The 18671-nt window shown below is 32.0% G+C and overlaps 1 protein-coding gene across 2 annotated transcripts in view; it reads left to right on the top strand.

The window, feature by feature from the left end:
* Nucleotides 1–6904, top strand: part of LOC140441244 (mannosyl-oligosaccharide alpha-1,2-mannosidase IA-like) — a 396800-nt gene extending 389896 nt beyond the window's left edge. For both annotated transcript variants that reach the window (XM_072531839.1, XM_072531840.1), the window contains one exon: nt 211–6904. In XM_072531839.1, the coding sequence (XP_072387940.1) occupies nt 211–333 (123 nt within the window). In that variant the 3' untranslated portion in view covers nt 334–6904. The remainder of the gene's footprint in view (nt 1–210) is intronic.
* The last annotated feature ends 11767 nt before the right edge of the window (nt 6905–18671 follow it).

The following is an 18671-nucleotide window of genomic DNA, read 5'->3' as shown; positions in this document are numbered from 1 at the left end:
CCAAGCCAGCAGTATTCATGCTCTCTGTGTTCGTCTGGCTCCTCAGTCTAGCAGATCGGATCCTGCTGTGTTCAGTCATCGTTTCGGACCAAATAAAAACGTTGAAACTCTCAGAGTTTCTCAAAGGAAATGGAAAAGTTCTAATAACTTTATCAACTCGATTATATTTGTCATTATACAAAATATATAATTAATAATTATTTGTTTCAGTACCTCTACCTACTCTTTTCTGATGACAGCCTATTATCGCTAGACGAATGGGTATTTAACACGGAAGCCCATCCTCTACCAATAAAGGGAGTCAATCCTTTCTACAGGGAGTCCACACAATAGCACCGACTCTAAATTCAATTAAACGACTGATATATAGAAACAATTAATTAACTAATTAATTTATTTGAACAGATGAGAGAAATAATATATATTTAATTACGTTTAAACAATATACAGATCAGTTTAACAGTTCATTTATCAAAATTGATATATCCTTCGTAAAGTAATTCATAAGGGCCAGTTTGGTAAAACTTTTAGTTGATCTGTATATTGTGAACATCGACAATGTGTCCCAACTTTCAGGTTTAAATAGTTGTTAGTAATAGTATGACTAAAATCGTTATAACTCTAAAACTTATCCGTTTTCATGACATTTGCAGAGGCGTGTTAAATATTTTCAGATGTTTTAAAAATATATTTTAAATATTAGTCAAACGACAAATGCATCTATTATTCAAAACATTTTATTGTAACAGCTAATAACAGCTACATTTTATTGTAACTTAAATATCAATTATTTGAATTGTTTCTGGTTTCTTTTAGTTTAAGTGAATAATAATACTCTAAGACAAGCAAAGTTTTACCGGACATTTGGGACACATTTGTATTAGGTAAATAAAATATGAAGCGACTGGGGTCTTGTAAAAAGGGTTAAAATCTTTGTATAGTGAAAAGAATTCGGTGTGAGTGTGTTGTGAGTATTTCTGTGATCTTGAAACTTGATAGATAAAGTTGGAATACTTTATTGTAAACTTAGAGATGTACAGATAAATTAGAGCATTTAATCTGATAGCACAAAATACAAAATAGCGGTTTTCCAAAATTATTAATTCAAAATTGAATAATTTGGTGTACGTTTATTCAGTTTAAAATATAAACTAATAGTATGTTAATCGGGCACATTTTTATGTGTTAACCCCGGTGTCCATGGACGTCAAACGTCATAGCTGACATGAACGTGCGCATTAATTCAGTAAAAATTAATGCCAATAAGTTGGATACACACAAACACAATTATGATATTGAAGTTCGTTCAAACCAAAGTTATATTGTTTAAAATAGATTGCAGAAAATGCAACCCATGGGATCGCGCATAAAAAGAAGGCCTTGCTGTTAGCCCATAGCACTAAAAGGTAAAAATCAACAGATCCATAGTTTTTATTCTTTTAAAATTTCTTCAATGAAAGATTTTCTTTACTAGACATTTTCCAGATGATTCCGAAGCTCTTCGAGTTAAATTTCTTTCAAAAAGTTTGAAATATAGTTCTGCTGTAGGATGGAAAGTTCTTTCCCTGCAGTTATCCCAAATATCATAGGCTGTGATAATTTGAGAGCATTAATGTCTAGATATTACCTCCTCGATTAATTTTAAAGTTTCCATGTATTTTTTCAAAATTATCCTTCGTTAGATCTTCTCAGTATGAATTATTCTGTCTAGTTTTAATATTACCAGGCATAGCCATACCAATTAGGCTATTTACTCAATATTATGTGTTTGATTTAAAAACCATATAGTCCTTCTCTATTTTACTATTGATCGAAAGTCTCAGCCTATTTTTAGCTCATAGTGTAGTTACACATTTTCCTCGCGGAGTAGCAAGACAAGCAGAGAAAATCAAAAGTTAAAAAATCTTCCGCGGGGGGGCATGCTCTCTATGTCAACTGAATATGGACGAAAAATCAGACGCATGCGCGCTAGAACTATGAACCTCCATGAATATGGGATAGTATTGTCACAAAACTACGGTTTGGTATCTTACACATATTTTTGTATGTTTTTATGCTAAATATTATAATATGTAATCCAATGTCATCTATGGTTATACATACTAATCAAACATTTTTTTTCATCGTGCGAAAAATCTAAATTTTACATATTTTCTATTTTGTGCTGCCAGAACAATTTTTTTTTGATTATTTTGTTGCTTTGTTATTAATTTGTTACTGAAATTGCGTTTTTTTTTTATTTTTTAAGTAAATTACCAACAAAATTCCACATTTGAACAGATTTATTTACAGAAATCTCTCATTTTATTCTGCATCAGTTGAAGATTGCTACATCTGACTATCTTGTAATATTTTTCAGTTTTAGTGATATATAATGAGAAACTTCTGTATAATATATATTTGAAAATACAGTCCAATGTTTAGTAAATCACCGATTTTGTTTATATTTTTTGTTAACAAATGAACCAGGGTCCAATAAAATTGATCAGTACTTTTTATTTTGAATAATAACAAACATTTCCTACATTTTTCCATACCGCACAGTATTAATATAATTTTTAACATTTACAGTGTAAATATTCCACTATTATATACATATTGTGTAAAGTCATGACTGTTATTACCTGTATATAGTAAAAATTTCATTTATACATGGTAGTTTTGCATCAAACGTGAAAGAAATATACAGTGCGCGTCGGTAGTTCGTTCCCCCAACTATTTTCTAAACCGTAAAACTAAATTAATAAATTTTTGGGCAACTAAACTAATACGCCTGTATATTGATTTAATGATGATTAGTGATGCGGTCATTTAACATGGCAAATAGTATTTTGAATGGAGTTTGTAAGAATACGCCACTAAAACATAAAAACAATGTACGTATGCCTTAGTTCAGTTATCCAAAAATCTATTAACTTAGTTTTATGATTCAAGAAAATAGTTGGGGCCTAACTTAGACGGGCATGATATTATACTCGGAAATACTCGTATCTTCTACTTTTTTCTCTTTTTTTTCTATCATGAAACACAAAATGGACAATTCTTGGGAAGTTGGACACTGATTCGGGTTTCGGATTATCCTGGATGACAATAAACTGCAATCTTCAAAATTTGTCCACTCAATTCCTTCTTAAAACCATGTGGACCTCTCAAATGGTTGGAAACGCCGTCTTACAAATCTCCCACATAGGGCACAGCACAACCAATCGGTGATTAACTCAACAAAAACTGAAAAAAAACGATTTGAAGAAAAATCTGGACTCAAACAATAACTGACTGCTTCCACGGTCGATCGTCGAGTGACATCATTCACCCAACCCGGTATAAACAAAGCATAAACGGAAATATTCCTGTTTACTTGATCCGCAAAATCTGTAATAGGTGGATTCAACATCAAAAGAAATACCCGTCTGTGTTATATAAACAAACTAAAAATATTTATATTATCAATCTCAGCGACGCAAACAGATTGAGAATATTTTTCGGTGTTTTAATACATACGAAGGGAAATCGAAATGCTACAGTTTCCAGGTAGGAGGTGCTGGTCATAATACGATTATAATCGCATATGGCTTTCATTCTGAAAAGCAGGAATATTAACAGAGTTAAAAAAGATGATGAAGATGTCTATGCGCGGGGATGCATTCGATCTCTTCAACCTGGAAATCTAAATGGGGCGACTACTCGCGCCAATGTTGCTTAATTCTTAAAGCGCGTGGTGAGTTCTTTGCATTTGATTCATACGTCTCGCTTTAGATGGGGCTGCAGGTGCAACGTAGAAATAATTTTCATTCAATATTTAATTTAATAGTTTGTGAAAAGTTACGAAACTACAACTATTTAAGCTAGCCAGTATTTGACATTTGGTCTTTATTGGTGTGTCTAAAGATTCTCGAATCTTCTACTATTCAAGCATAATATAACAGCAATAATAGATAGAGACTGTATTATGATCATATCTTCAGACTAGACACTGATACCAACGATTCAGTCTAAATAAGGTTTAGAATATAAAAGAAATTCTCGGTTTGCGATGTATAGATCACGCAATGAAAATGAACTAGTCGCCAAAACTCATATAAAACCAAAGGTCGGATGGAACAAAAAGGAGAGGAGAGACAGTGCAAAATTTAAAGACCAGATGGATGGAAAATTAAAAACATTAGGAGTATATGAAATTGGAAGAATAAAATGAAATAGAAACTAGTTTATCAATGAACAATACAAGATCAAAAAGGAGTTGTAGAGCAAGGGATAATAGTGCTAATTGATTATAAATATTGAAACAACTTTAAATTTATTTTTCTACTCGAGAAAAAAAATACAACAACTCAGGAAATAAACTTATGATCTACAAATATATACTTCTATATTCTACAATACTGGCATTTATTTGAGTTGCTCTATATTATTTTAAATAAAATAAGAATTTCAGATAGATTTTGTTTGTTTTTTTTTTGTTTTCGATATTATTAGTAGTAGAATTTTCGAAATTTCAAAATGCCGACCGTTTCATATTCAATGGCCACAGTCTAAAGATAAGATGAACTACCCCCGATAGTGTGGTAGTAATACTAGAGCAGGTAATTGTATTTTTCCACTTTCCAGTCCACTGCTCGAATTAATTTATTTTTTTTGGCATATGTCAAAAATATGACGTCATTGATGCTGTTCTTAAGTAACAATATATGCCAAATGATACATCATTCGAAAGCTCTTGTGTCACTCACTCACTGTGCTTATATATAGTTGCACGATTCTATCTTGCCGTTTTAAAATAGCGGCGATTGAATTATGACAATTGTCATAGTGACTTCCACTGTAAAAATACCTTTTTCTTGTTTCTAGAAACATACTGAGTGGTAAAAAAGCTGATTTCAATTGTCAAACAAAACACAAAAGAATTCTATTAGGTGGAAAGCTAAAAAAATAAATCGACCTGTTCGAGCGTTTGCCGTAAAAGTTTAAAGCTACCAAATTATTAAGGGTGGTCTAAATCTTTTTCATATTCTAGTAGAATCTAGTAACATAGTGAGTAAAACAAGAGCTTTCAAATAAAATATTACTTGCCATATGATTCTATGTAAAATAATTTTACAAAATGGCGCCCGTCCGTGATTACGTTACTAAAACATCGTCAAAACAATCTACAGCTTCCATTAGAGTTAACCATCTATTTAGTTTTAATTTAGTTAAATTGTTAAAAAAATGGTTTAAAAAATTAATGGGCGGGGGCGAACTTAAGACGTACTTTGTATAGAAAAAGAAAAAAAGACAGTATAAGGGTATTTTTCTCCCTAAACAGTTCTTAAGCTTGTGCATTTGAAAATCTTCGAATTTTAACATTTGATCGCATTCATATCCATGTATAAATAAATTTATTCCATAATACCTAAAGACTAGTTGCCAAAAGTGACAAATTAGTATTAAAGCAACGCATTTTAGATTAATTCAAACTATAATAATAGTGTAATTCTTATGAATTGTACAATCTTGTAAGGTGTATTTTGTTTAATAGTAAGTATCTAATAGTGTGCAAACGGTTCCTACATAGGGCATGGTGCGTTGTTGCCTAAAAACCAAACCAACATGACGTTAACGTGAGTAAAATGTACATACACGTATTTAGTTTTCAACAACATTCTAAAACTGTACAAATTGATAATATTCTTGTACAGTGTCGGTTTTTTGCTGGAACAAACCTAATGTAACACGTCCTTTGGCAGTTTTCCTGTTTGAAATTTGATATATTAATTTGTTACAATTTTTAAGTTTTATTTATTTTGAACTGCTTTAGCAGCTTTACGAGTATACCACTAGGGGTCAAAATAAACGTCAGATTTAACTAGCTAACATTGTCAAAAACTATGCGGAGAAATAATTGGAAGAGATAAAAAAAAGTTCCTTAAATCAGAAACAATGGTTGTGTTGTTTTAAGTAAACAAAAAAATTAATTACACTACATTTTGCGCACGTCATATTTTTGGTGATGTACGCCAAATACCTTCTCAAACTACTGGACTTCTCTGACCAAGAAAACTAAGATACTCGACATTCTTTCGGTGTCGGATCTACGAGTTCTCAGTTACGAGTCGGATAGACTGCCCGCCACTGGCTGATTGTGTCCTTTTAAAATCGACATGAAGAAACTTAATCTGCACCATAATTGGTGTTGCTGTATTTGATAGTTCCACCATTAAGACGAAAAATCTCCAATGACGTATGTATTGGGAGATGTTTAAGAAGAGGTGATTTGTTCATTACTTCAGTACTTAAATTCTAATACTAAAGAGAAAACTATATTTGCTCGTCTTTTAGATTTTCACTAGGATGTATTCGTTGCTGTAGCGTTTTATTTAATATGAAAAGACAACACCGGTGTTAGATGAGAAACAAGACACGATACACAATAATGAGACGCAAAACAAAGCGGGATACATTTAGTTTATTTAATTCTTTCAGTTTCATACTTTATGTAAATAACGACTTTATTTTTTAGTATATATTTCTATATATTCAACAGATGTTTTATGTAATCAAAATACTGCTATTATATAAGTAATAGAACCCTTCCAACACCATCTGTCCTTTGCAACGGTTTAACTACAATGGTTTAGCGGTTTGCAACTTTTGTTTTTTAGGCAACGTGCAATTTTCAAATGATTATTCATAAAGTGGTTATTGTGTTTGTAAATACTATTTTATTGTTATTTGGTTGTTAGTATTTTTTACTATTTTATTTAATACAATCAAAGAAATTTTTGACACAAACAGTTTTAACGATTGTATTTTTATTTCAACTTTTAAGAAGCTATTTTTTCTGACAGCCTATTATCTTTGTTTGGGTTAATTATCTATAACATTTGGGTAATATACTTTAAGAATAAAATAATTAATATTTTGATTCATTCATATATTTATTTTCCCTATCTAGTTACCTACCCATGTATGTGGTTTATGTTTAGATGAAGGCATACCATTTTTATATTATTTTCAATTTTGAGTTTCATCTATTCTTTCACCTATTTAGGATTAACTTGGCTCTTTAAGTAAATTCATCTCATTTAAGTACATTTAACTATTTTTTCTTTAACAGTTTTAATTTTAGTAGCACTTGGGGCCATTTACTTAAATTTTTCTTTAGGAATATATGCAGTTTAGTTGTTAACTGTTTCCCGCGTTACTCAGTGTAGATAAGACAGGCGACTAAGAATGACAGCGTTAGCGCAAATCTGATTTAATATTAAGCCATGCATGAAAACGTTCCAATCGTGAGCTTACTGCAAAAGTCCCGTTATTGTTTGTTCCGAGAGAATTAAGTAGTGTCTCGTTAAAAATAAACTATTGGTTTCTTTAAATTATTATTAAAAAAAATTGAAGTTTGAAAGTTGATATATTTAGGCAATAAATATTTTGCTCACAATAATAGGACTTCAGGGGAAGCTAAAAAACAATAAAAATATAGGTCTTGATTATAATATAAATATAAATGATCTTGACAGAATAAAAATCGTAAAAATGTATATAACAGTTTAATCTTAAACTAACAGAATAAACATTTAATTGCAAGTACTAACAAAATAATTCAGTCTTCAATATCTTCATTACTGTTGGTTGAGGAAGGAAATTCATCTAGAGCTGATTTCGATGGATGTTGGCAAAAATTTCTACCAACCATGAAATTCTTCTGGGATGTCGCCTTTACGACACCGTTGCAACAGACTATTTTTTTCTTCGCTATTGGAAGTACTTATGAATACAAATTTTGAAGGGATATTTCTTCAAAAGAGTTTGGAGGAGTTTTACCAAATACTCAGTACTGGAAAAATTTTCTTTATCCGCACTCTCACTGTCTGATGAAGGTTCCTAATGTAAATCTTGAATCCGAGTCAAAATGTCGTACTTCAGGAATAGTCGTGAGATATTTATCTGAACACTGGGGAAATCGAACAACTTGGACGAGCAAGATATTCGTTAATAATAATAATTACTTGCAGATATTAGCAAGAAAACATTATGTACCCCCTTTAAAAAATATTTTAAAATAAAAATGTAATTTTCACCAAACATAACCTCACTTTTAGAAAAATTAAAAATAAAATTCACTATTAAAAACATAAACAAATTGTCATTAAAACTATCGCCTGCTCCACACATGGGGGCCAACGTAGGCCCCAACAGCGTTCGTCCAATGTGTGTACCGACAAAACTGTGTTGGGGCCAATGTTGACGCCGATGTTTTTATGACTTGCTTCAACGTTGGGAGTTTTCCGTGGACTGTCGGTTTTTGTGTACACATCAAAGGGAAATACTGGTATTGCCGTTGATGCCGACCACACATTGGCGCTACAGCAGTGTTTCAATCGGCGTAGAATTATGCTATTTGCGCATAATTTAGTTGTTGGCGCGTAATTTTCGCATGCTGCATAAAATTAGATACCTAATTTTGCACAATCTAGCAAAGCAAAAGAAAATAAAGCAATGATAAGCCACAATTTATAAAAAGAGTCCTCGTCTTCTTTTTTCTTTTAATACGCTTGTGCTGCCATTTTACACAGCATTCTTTTTAGAAAATAAAAATTACTTTGTCGGAGAAAATTTCTAGTCCATGACGGCATTAAAAACAAATCGATCGCTTAAAAATCGATCTTCGGCCCCCTGAGCCACCTCCGTTGAGTTGTTTAGGATTAACACTCCGATTCACGTCGGTGGTCTATCAGAACGGGGTTTATGCTCAAAAGGCTATTTCTGCTATAAATAAATAATATACATATCTGTTTTTTTCAGTACCTTTTAGGCACCTAAAAAAATGTACCTATCTAAATATTTTACAAAAGTATATGCTTTTAAGGCACTAAGGGCCTGCGTAGCGCAAGCGGTAGGATGCTTGCCTCGCAAGCCGGTGGTCCGGAGTTCGAATCCTACCGCCGGCAAGAACATCTAGACATTTTAAAATGTCTATAGGCCCCAGGTCGACTCAGCCTGAATAAAAATGAGTACCTTGGGTAAAACCAGGGGTAATAATAGACGGTTGAAGCGTAGCACTGGCCATGTTACCTTCCTTGTATACCGTAGGCCCTAGATATAGCAGACTACCCTGCTATACTCCCAAAGCCGCGACAGCGGTATAAAACGGGAGACTATTACTATATGCTTTTAATTTTGAAATATCGATCATTTTGTCCTAATAGACCACCGTCGTGTGGTCATGTAACTTTTAAAATATGTACTTCCATATATCGGCTGTAGATAAAAGTCATGTTTGATGCAGAAAATAGCCAAAATAGAAGGCTAAGAAATTTGGGAATTGAGTTAATAAAAGAATAAATGGTATTCAGAACCTCCACGTCAGGTTCACACTCATATATTCCGTCTGCAGTTGCCAAATACGGCATTACTATAGATCTAGTAGCTTTAAGTAACACTGTAAACAAAATGACGTAAAATTCGGACAGACTGATATCGCCCCAATACTCAACCCAATGTGTAAATGCCTCACCGAACGTGGGAACATAATTGACCCAACGTTGGCTCCAATGTTGGCGCCAGTGTTGGATCCAATGTGTGGAGCCGGCCTAAATCTATTCTCCGAAAAACATTGTAATAAACAGCAGAAATCGTGTAAAATACCTTAACGGTTTTTAGCTGTATTGCGTTGAATCATTTTGTTAAACATATTTCTGTAATATCGGCTATCTGATTTTTGTAGTATCTATTAGTAGTTCGAGTCGCTATTATTTTACAATGTAATAAACAAGGGATTTTTGTGAAAGAAAATTTTTTGTTTACAAAAAATAATAAAAGTAAGACCCATTTAAAGCAACTTAAAGAATTTTTCGTGTATAAGACCGTGTCAAAGGTAGTTAGTATATTTTGGTCGCATGTAATATGAAGGTTTAGAAAAGTGCTTTCACTAAACGGGTTTTATCAGTCGATAATGTATCTCTTTCTAATACTCTCTATGAAATAACCCGAAAAAGGACCAAGAATGTACACTTAACGGATGTACTAAACGGATTTTTGCAGTAAGCCCACGCAATTATGTATTCGAAGAGGTAAAATTTGCTTTTTCAAAAAGGCTTGCGATTTCAGTTTCTTTTTGTTAAATAATTGGTCTGGTTTTGCGCTATTAATTTTTCTTTTAGAAAGTTGAATAACGTTTAATCTAGAGTGATGTCTGCAAATTAACTCACCAACGCGGATAAACCTCTAAATTATTGGTCGATACCTAGCGAACATGATTCTAAAACATCTCTTATAGTTTTTTCAGTGTATCTATACATTTTATTCTTCGTATGTATGTTTTTATCTCTATTTATTTTTGCGTTTTGTCGAACAAAATAGTTCACTAAATTCTTCACGATATTAATAAATGCTGCATCTGCATTACTAACATTTAATCAAAACCTCAGAGAGTCGTTTTAAGTCCTTGTTCTAGCGCTGGGCCGATTATCAGGCTGACATTCAAGGAATAGCTAGACAAATATTCGGTTACCCACGGGGCAGTGTCGCATGCTTCGTAGTTGCATTCCTATATCATATCAACAATATTGAAATTCCAGTTTTTCAGAAATTACGTTTATGCGTTCATTCATCCAAAAATTATATTTAAATACAAGGAAACAACGAAAAAATACTTTATGTAAATCTACACAACAAAATGGGAATTTTTCAATAAATAAAAATTATGAGTAATTTAAGAGAATTTAAGAAAACATTAGATCTTAATTTTATGCACAATATAAATAAAGCACATTGGATTTTTGAAAATATTTTTTTACAAACTCTTCTTGTTCTTCTAGTGCCGACTACACTAATGAAGGTTGGCTATATCCATTGTATATTCGTCTCTATCTTCTGCTTTTCTTAAAAGCGTCTGTGTGTTTAACCCGATCTAGTCGCGCATATTTTTTCTGCCAGGATATTTGTCGTCTACCAGGATTTTTTTCCTTCGATTTTACCCTTCATAATCAGCTGCAACAACTCGTATGTTGTGCCCCAAATATGCTGTCTTTCTTCTTTTAATCACAAATTCTGTCTCTTCCCATTCCGTGTAACACCATTTCGATCGTAATATGGTATTTTCAAAGTTCTACTAAAAAGCCACATCTAAAAAGCTTCCAGGTTTCTCATTAAGTCTACATTAACAGTACAAGCTTCGGCCCTATAAAGAAGAATAGAGTGGAGATATCATTTTATCATCCGATATCGGATTTGCAGTTGAATATTTGGTTACTCAGAAATTTCTTCATCTTCAAAAAGGCTGCTGCTGATTGCTCTATTTTTGATCGAATTTCGGATTTAGATCTTCATTAATCCAAAGTCCCAAGTATTTCGTTTTATCCACATGTTCAATATCTTCATTTTTTCTTAGGATCCTTGTTATGACTTTACCCCTTTTACACATTATTGTTATTTATATTTTCACATCATATATATTCAATTTATATATGCATCTTGATCCCTTCTGTATGGTTTTCAAGTGCTTGTGTAAATATCTCTTCGGAGTATATAATAAATAGTAACGGTGAAAGTCCACAGCCTTGTCGTACTCCTCTACTTATCTGTTGGGCATTCGTGCTATTTTCATCTGATGTTGCTAGAGCCTCTTGGTTCCAATACAGATTTCTCACTGTTAATATCCTTTTTGTGTAGTCCTTTTCGCTTTAGACATTCCATGAGAAATCTTTCTCATAATCCGTAAATGTGACGAAAAGATCTTTTATTTGCTCTCGACATTTTTGAGCAAGAGTTGTGAAACTATACAGAGCTTCTACTCTTCTGAAGCCATTACGAAAGCCAAACTGTCTATTACTCATATCCGCTTCACACTTTCTGAATATTTTTGCATGTTTAAACTTTAAAAATGTTTTCAATAATTGTGACATTAAACTGATTAATCTATAGCCATTACAGTGTTTGGGGTTCTTAGTTTTTAGTAGCGGAACAAAGGTCGATAGTAGCCATTCTGTGGGTATCTGACCAGATTTGTATATGTTGTTAAAGAGGATAGTTATTGTGCTTCAATTATCTTCCTCTATAAGTTTAATCAGCTCGATGTAAACTTTTTCTGGCCCAGGGGCTCTGCCAGATTTTGAGTTGTTAATAGCATGTTGGACTTCTGATTTCAATATTATTGGAACTTCCTCGCCACCAATTTGTGTTGGTTCTGTTTTTGTGTTCATGAAAAGATCTTCAATATATTTAATCCATAGTTGTTCTATTTAAATTGGGTTATTAATAGGTTTATTGTTTTTGTCAATTAATCGGTTAGGTGTGTCTGTTTCTGTAAATTAAAATGATCATGATTTTTATGCAATTCCTCCATTTCAATGCATGTTTCCATCATCCACTTTTCCTTGTCCTCTTTTATTTTGTTCCTTATTAATTTACGTTTTTCTCTGTATTTATCTGGGTTTTGTTTCTATATATTCTTCTTCGTTCCATGATTTCCAGTATTTCTTGAGTCATCCAACGGTTTGGACGTTCTTTTTTTTGTAGTTTCGTTTAGTGCCTATATAACAGAATCTTTAATTTTGCGCCACATAATGTTCACATTCTCACTGTTTTTCATTTCTAATGTTAATCTTTTTATCTCTTGATTTATACAAGTTGAAGCTTCAGCACGTATTTCATTTATGTTAAGCAACTCAGTATTCATCTTAGAACTTTTGGATTTTATTTTCTTTTTTCCTCAGATTTATATTTGAGACAAGGAGGTTATGGTCTGATGGGATATGTGCTCTAGGGTAAGTCGTACGCTTAAAATGGAATTTATAAATCTGTGATTGGTTAGTATATAGTCGATGTGATTTCTAATGCAATTTTGTTCATTATCATGTGTTAACCTCCAGGTATACAATCTACGGGATAATCGAAACCATGTTTTCATAATCGCCAGGTTTTCTTCTGGACAAAATTGAACCAATCCATCGTATCTAGCATTTCTTGTTCCTAAACCATAATCACCTATTATTTTGTTCACGCGGCCTTTTTCTATCTTTGCATTCAAATCGCCCATTATTATTGTAATTTATTCCTTCCTGGTGTATTATAAAAGTTTTTTGAGTTGTTCATAAAAATGTTCTATTTCAGCTTCTGATTTATATGCAGTTGGAGCATGTACTTGCACTATATTAATGTTCGCTGACTTACAGGCTTACAGGTTCATCTGCCTTTGGGACCAGTTGGTCAGCTGGTGACAATTGCTTATACCGATAATCACTCGGTGATTTTTACAAGCGGTACAAATAGTACACGAAACGAAAGATAAATGTAAATTGTAAATTTAATGTTCTACGTGTCATTTCATCAAGTTTTTACATTTACACTTCGAACAGCCTGAAATAGATCTTGCTTTGTGCTTATTTCAATTATTGGGCTACAATTTCCGAGACTAAAACAAAGATTTTCAGTAGTGTTGAAATCTAGATTTCGTAGGAATTTGTCTTCCAGAACCATATCCTCAATGGACATTGGTGATCACTCCGAATACACTCAAATGTCTGATATTTTAGATTTTTCAGCCAAGGGATATATCCTCTCTTCTTACCTTTTAATTTACTTTGCATTATAACCAAAGGATGTACTTATCATTTCTTATCACATGAACAAAACAAGTTTTCTATGTTTAATAGAAACTTATTGAAGATAATATTAAAGACCCCAACCAATATTCGAATGTGCGCAGAAATTTTCGCGGATGTATGATCCAGATATGGAAACAATATCTTTTGTTAGACTTATACATTTACAAGATAATATCAATGGTTCAAAAAAGCTTTTGATTAAATTAGTTGCTGACAAAAAAGACTTTTTTCACATTTATATAATAAATAAATATGAACTTTAGCATCTTATTTTCTTCTCTACGTGCCATCGTCTACGTGGCAGAGATTAGCAACAATAATGGCTATTTTGTCCTTAGACACGGCTGCTCTGAATAGTTCGTTTGATCATTCTTACCAGTGCAGGTCTCAGGTATTGTAACTTTCTGGTTTGGATGATTTCTTTCATTTCCATTGTGATAAAGGCAGCTTATGTGCATGGAAAATGAGACTACAAGTTTTCACATACTATATAGTATGGTGGTGCTGATATTTTTTTATTTTTATCTTATAAACTATATTAAATGATCTATTGAAATCACCTAATTATGCAATTAACTATTTTTATTGAGAATTAACCACAATTTTCTATTAAAATATGTTTATTTTGACGATTCGATTTCTACTTCGGAATTTCCACTTCCATTTCCGAAGTGGAAATCTAAACGTTATAATAAACATATTTTATACTAAAAATAATGAATCATAGCAAAATGTCACACGAAAATAGCTTCAGAACAACACCTAATGATGCGTTAGTGTGTTTAAGCTGTTTATAAAAAATAGGTTGTTTTGGTAAAAGTTTTCACATTATATGCTACTGTAATAATGCAAACGATTGTGGAAACATAATTTTTATGGTTGATTGTTGTTCGTTTGAACTTTCCTTTAATGACAACTTAATATATAAAGTGTACTTAACATGATTTTAGCCATTAATTTTTAATTTTACGTTTAACTATCTTTTTTCTACAAACTATAGTTAAGACTTACGTGTCAAAAAGTTTTTTGATAATAGCCTAAATATATTCCAAGGAAAATTATTTCTGTCTAAAATTTTTTAATTAATTCTATTCACAAAAGTTGTAAATTAACGTAAGTAGGTAGAGAGGATATACAAAAATATAGTTGCTCAATTTTTTGAGTACTAGAAAAATATAAAAAGTGCACTAATTTTTTTAAGTATAAAACTTTAATTCGGTATTTAGGAATACTGTATTTTTTCTTGTTAAATCAATTGTTTTTGGTCTAATTATTTTACAAAAATCCCTCAGATGCATGAAATTGCATTGTACCTGGCGATCACTGTTTTATTAAATATTTTTTTAACTTCAAAACTGTTTTTAATTCAATCCGAACCTAATCCTTGATATACCAACTAAAGGTGGAAACCTATATTTCAGTATACTTGAAAAATATTATTTAATGAATGGTTGTATAAAGAAAATCCAGTTTATCTCATTGGAATGAGATGGGGACTACGTTGTTACTTAAAAAAGTTAAGTACTCATGAAACATGAACAGTTATTTACAAAAATATATATTAAATGATTTTTTCTGAATTTTAATACAGAAACAAAGATATATTATTTAGTTCACTGATCCAAGTCCGAACTGTCAACTAGATTTAGTACTATACAACCAAGAATTCTGGTTTCACAACCAATATTAACACGTTTACGGCGGCAGTAAATCTGTCAGTAACTATTTACTTAAGTTACGAGATCTCTGTGTCTGGTAACATTGTCTACTTTTCGGACGATACCAGACCTATGCGTCTGGTAAAAGTATATATGTATAAATAAACGTTTTCTATGACTTTGTATTTAAAATTACCTTGAATGTAACACTGACATCTCATAGTAAAAGTTTCAGTCCATTTCTGGCAGCCATATTACCAGATTACGATGTCCGGTAAAGTAGTTACGGTATATAAAACAATATACTGATGTGACAATTTGGAATATTCTACTTCTAAAAAATGAATAAAATCATCAATTTTTATTTGAAGTAATATTACAGTGTACAAAAATATATAATAATTAAAATAGTAATAAATAATACAATAAATCATAATTAGATATGTCTAGCTGGTTTATTTTCACAAAAAGTGTTGACTTTGGTCACCTTCTTGTCAGCTTCCTTACTTTTCATACAAACACAAATTTATTCACAAAAATGACAGTTACAATTTTTTTTTTATTTAAAGAAACAAAGTCGCATCCTCCCAAAGGTTATTAGCGACATTCCTGTAACATTTGTAATAATATTAAATTTAACATTTGTAACAATCAATCATTGTAACAATTAATTACAATTTGTGAACAATTAAACATTTGTAACAATTAATTAAGTTAAATTTTGTGTAACATATTTATACATTTTAAGTAACCAATAAATTGTTCGGAACTAAACTTTTGTTGAGGAGTGCTTTCAGGTTATTTGGCAAATTGTAAGACTGTCTTTGATTTACATATTTAGGACAGTATATCAAGAAGTGCTTTATACTGTCTACTGTATTGCATGTTTCGCATTTTGGAGGTTCACTATTTGAGAAGAGATAGGCATGAGTATACCTACAGTGTCCAAGTCGTAGATGTGGAATAATAGTTTGGCATCTTCTACTTCTGGCTGTGGAATTCCATGAAAAAATATCACTTTTGATGGTTATGAGTTTCGAACTAGAGTCATTGCACTACCGATTCCACGCACTTAACATCTTATTTTTGAAATAAACTTTTAGATCGCCTGCGATACTCCGACACTCTGTTTCTGATGCGTCACTGGTGATAGCGTTACGAGCATTATCTCCTTCTCCATTCCCTTCTATGCCTATATGAGATGGTATCCATAGGAAGTGGACTCTTCTAAAATTTTCTTAAGCTTTCATTAATTCGGCCCTGATAATTTTCTCAATGGGGTGTTTAGGGTATACATTTTGCATAGCTTTGACTGCGCTGAGAGAGTCAGAAAGGACTAGACAACAAGGGATGTTTTTAATATTTACTTGCTTGATGGCTTTGAGCAAACCAAATAGTTCTGCAGTATAGATGCTGGAATTTAGAGGAAGTTTAAATAGAAAAGTGTCATTTGGGGTTACCACTGCTACTCCAACGCCAAGTTCACCTTTGGATGCATCTGTATAAATTTTAATCCACTCATTGTATTGTTGATCTAGGATTGAATTTAGTTTAACTTTAAAAATAATAGGACTAGTTTCATGTTTATTATATATACTTAACGCTGTAATGACTTTGGGCTGTTCGATATTCCAAGGTAGATAGTTAAAGGTAGATAGTTATTGGTATTCGTTTGAAATTGAATGTTCAGTCTAGAGCTATATAATCGGATTCTCTCGTAATAAGGTTTGGGACAGTTACAATTTTGTTGAGAGCGTTTTTGTCAGTTTAAGTTTTGATTAGAGCGCTGAGTAAGTTTATTTTTAAAGTTTTATAGTCTTTTATAGATTATTATTTACAAATGGAAAGTTTATGTTCAAAATTAATTAATGTAGACCCCCATTATTTATAATTAATAATTTGTTAAAATTAAAGTTTATTTGGACTATTAACATCTAGAGGCAGGAATTTTTGTGTTGTGTTTTCGACAATAAAACTGTCAAAATATGCCTAAGGTGAATAAAAGGACTATAGAAATTTTTATATTTCCGATAATGACGTTTTCAAGCTCAGTGAATCAACTACGGATAATAAAACATATTTATAGTAAAATGCAGAATTCATATATGCATGTAATAAAACATTCATATGTGCATGTAATAAAACTTAATATAAAATACGTATTAATATTTAAAAAATAATTATGGAGTTTTGAATTTTAAGATAAATATTTAGCAATTTATTCACAAAAATGACAGTTACAATTTTGGTGAGAGTGTTTTTGGCAGTTTAAATTTTGGTGAGAGCGCAGAGTACTTTTTAAAATTTGATCAATATAAACTATTATGCTGCCCCCCTAACCTAAAAGGGCGTATCTCAAGGAAAGACAACTTTAGGGAATGAGAATTTTAGTAAATCCACAAACATCACTCACTTCCCCCCTTTCATTTACATTTGAAGACTACAGGGGAAAAACGCTATTTGACAGAGTATGATATTATAAAACTGAAATTGTCATGTACAGTAGGTAACAAGAGAAATTTAAAAAAAAAACAACCAAAGGTCTGGAGGAAAAAGGCAAAAACGCTGTAATTGACAAAATATGATTCTGATAAATTGATATACTGATAAACTGAGAATATGATAAAAATTCTTAAGATAAAAAATAAGTCATGTTTTTTTTAGCTGATCAAAATACATTCTTCCTTTTTCTGAACAAAATTTTTTTAAAACTTGGTGATCTTTGTATTTTGGCATTGGAATGGACAATGACGCATTATAGGATCGAGAAGGAAAAACGAATTTTTTTCTAGTATACGGTGGTTCCCTACCAGTCACTTTTTTGTTAATGACAGCAGAAACCATTGTTCCATTGTAGGTGTCTCTGAAATAAATTAGTCTGGGATATTTCTTTGAAATGCTTAATTCTCTTATTGGTCTAGTTTTAAAAGGTGCTTTTGTAGCATACATAGGTGCAAGAAAAGTGTCCCAGCTACTCACCAAGTAGTTACCAACCACTTCTACTTTATAAGGCGCTGATTTTTGACGAGCCAATCGTAACACTACTTCTCAATCTTCTGGGGTTTCTGCTGCACTTTTTTGGTTAACGATACCAAAATCTTTATCCGTCTCCATGTAGGAGTGACCTCTTATAGGAAAGGTCAGTAAAATAGAGTCAAATCTGTTTATTTTATGGACTAAATAATGTAGAAACCGGAATACTGTCCAATTTTTATTTTGGCCTCCACACGAATCACAGAAAATCACTAAGTTGCGAACTTCAGGAGGAAGCTGGATTGTCACATAGTCATACAGAAATGAGCAGACTTCATTGGCACCCTTTCGAGCTACTGTCTCAGGGTACGAGTACGTAACATCATTATCACTACGTCGACGGACATTAAAGGAGTAGAAAGACAACTCCCTTTTATAATACACGGCGTTA

This window comes from Diabrotica undecimpunctata, chromosome 5 (genome assembly GCF_040954645.1).
Source record: "Diabrotica undecimpunctata isolate CICGRU chromosome 5, icDiaUnde3, whole genome shotgun sequence".
NCBI lineage: Eukaryota > Metazoa > Arthropoda > Insecta > Coleoptera > Chrysomelidae > Diabrotica > Diabrotica undecimpunctata.
This window is presented reverse-complemented; position numbering and strand designations above follow the sequence as displayed.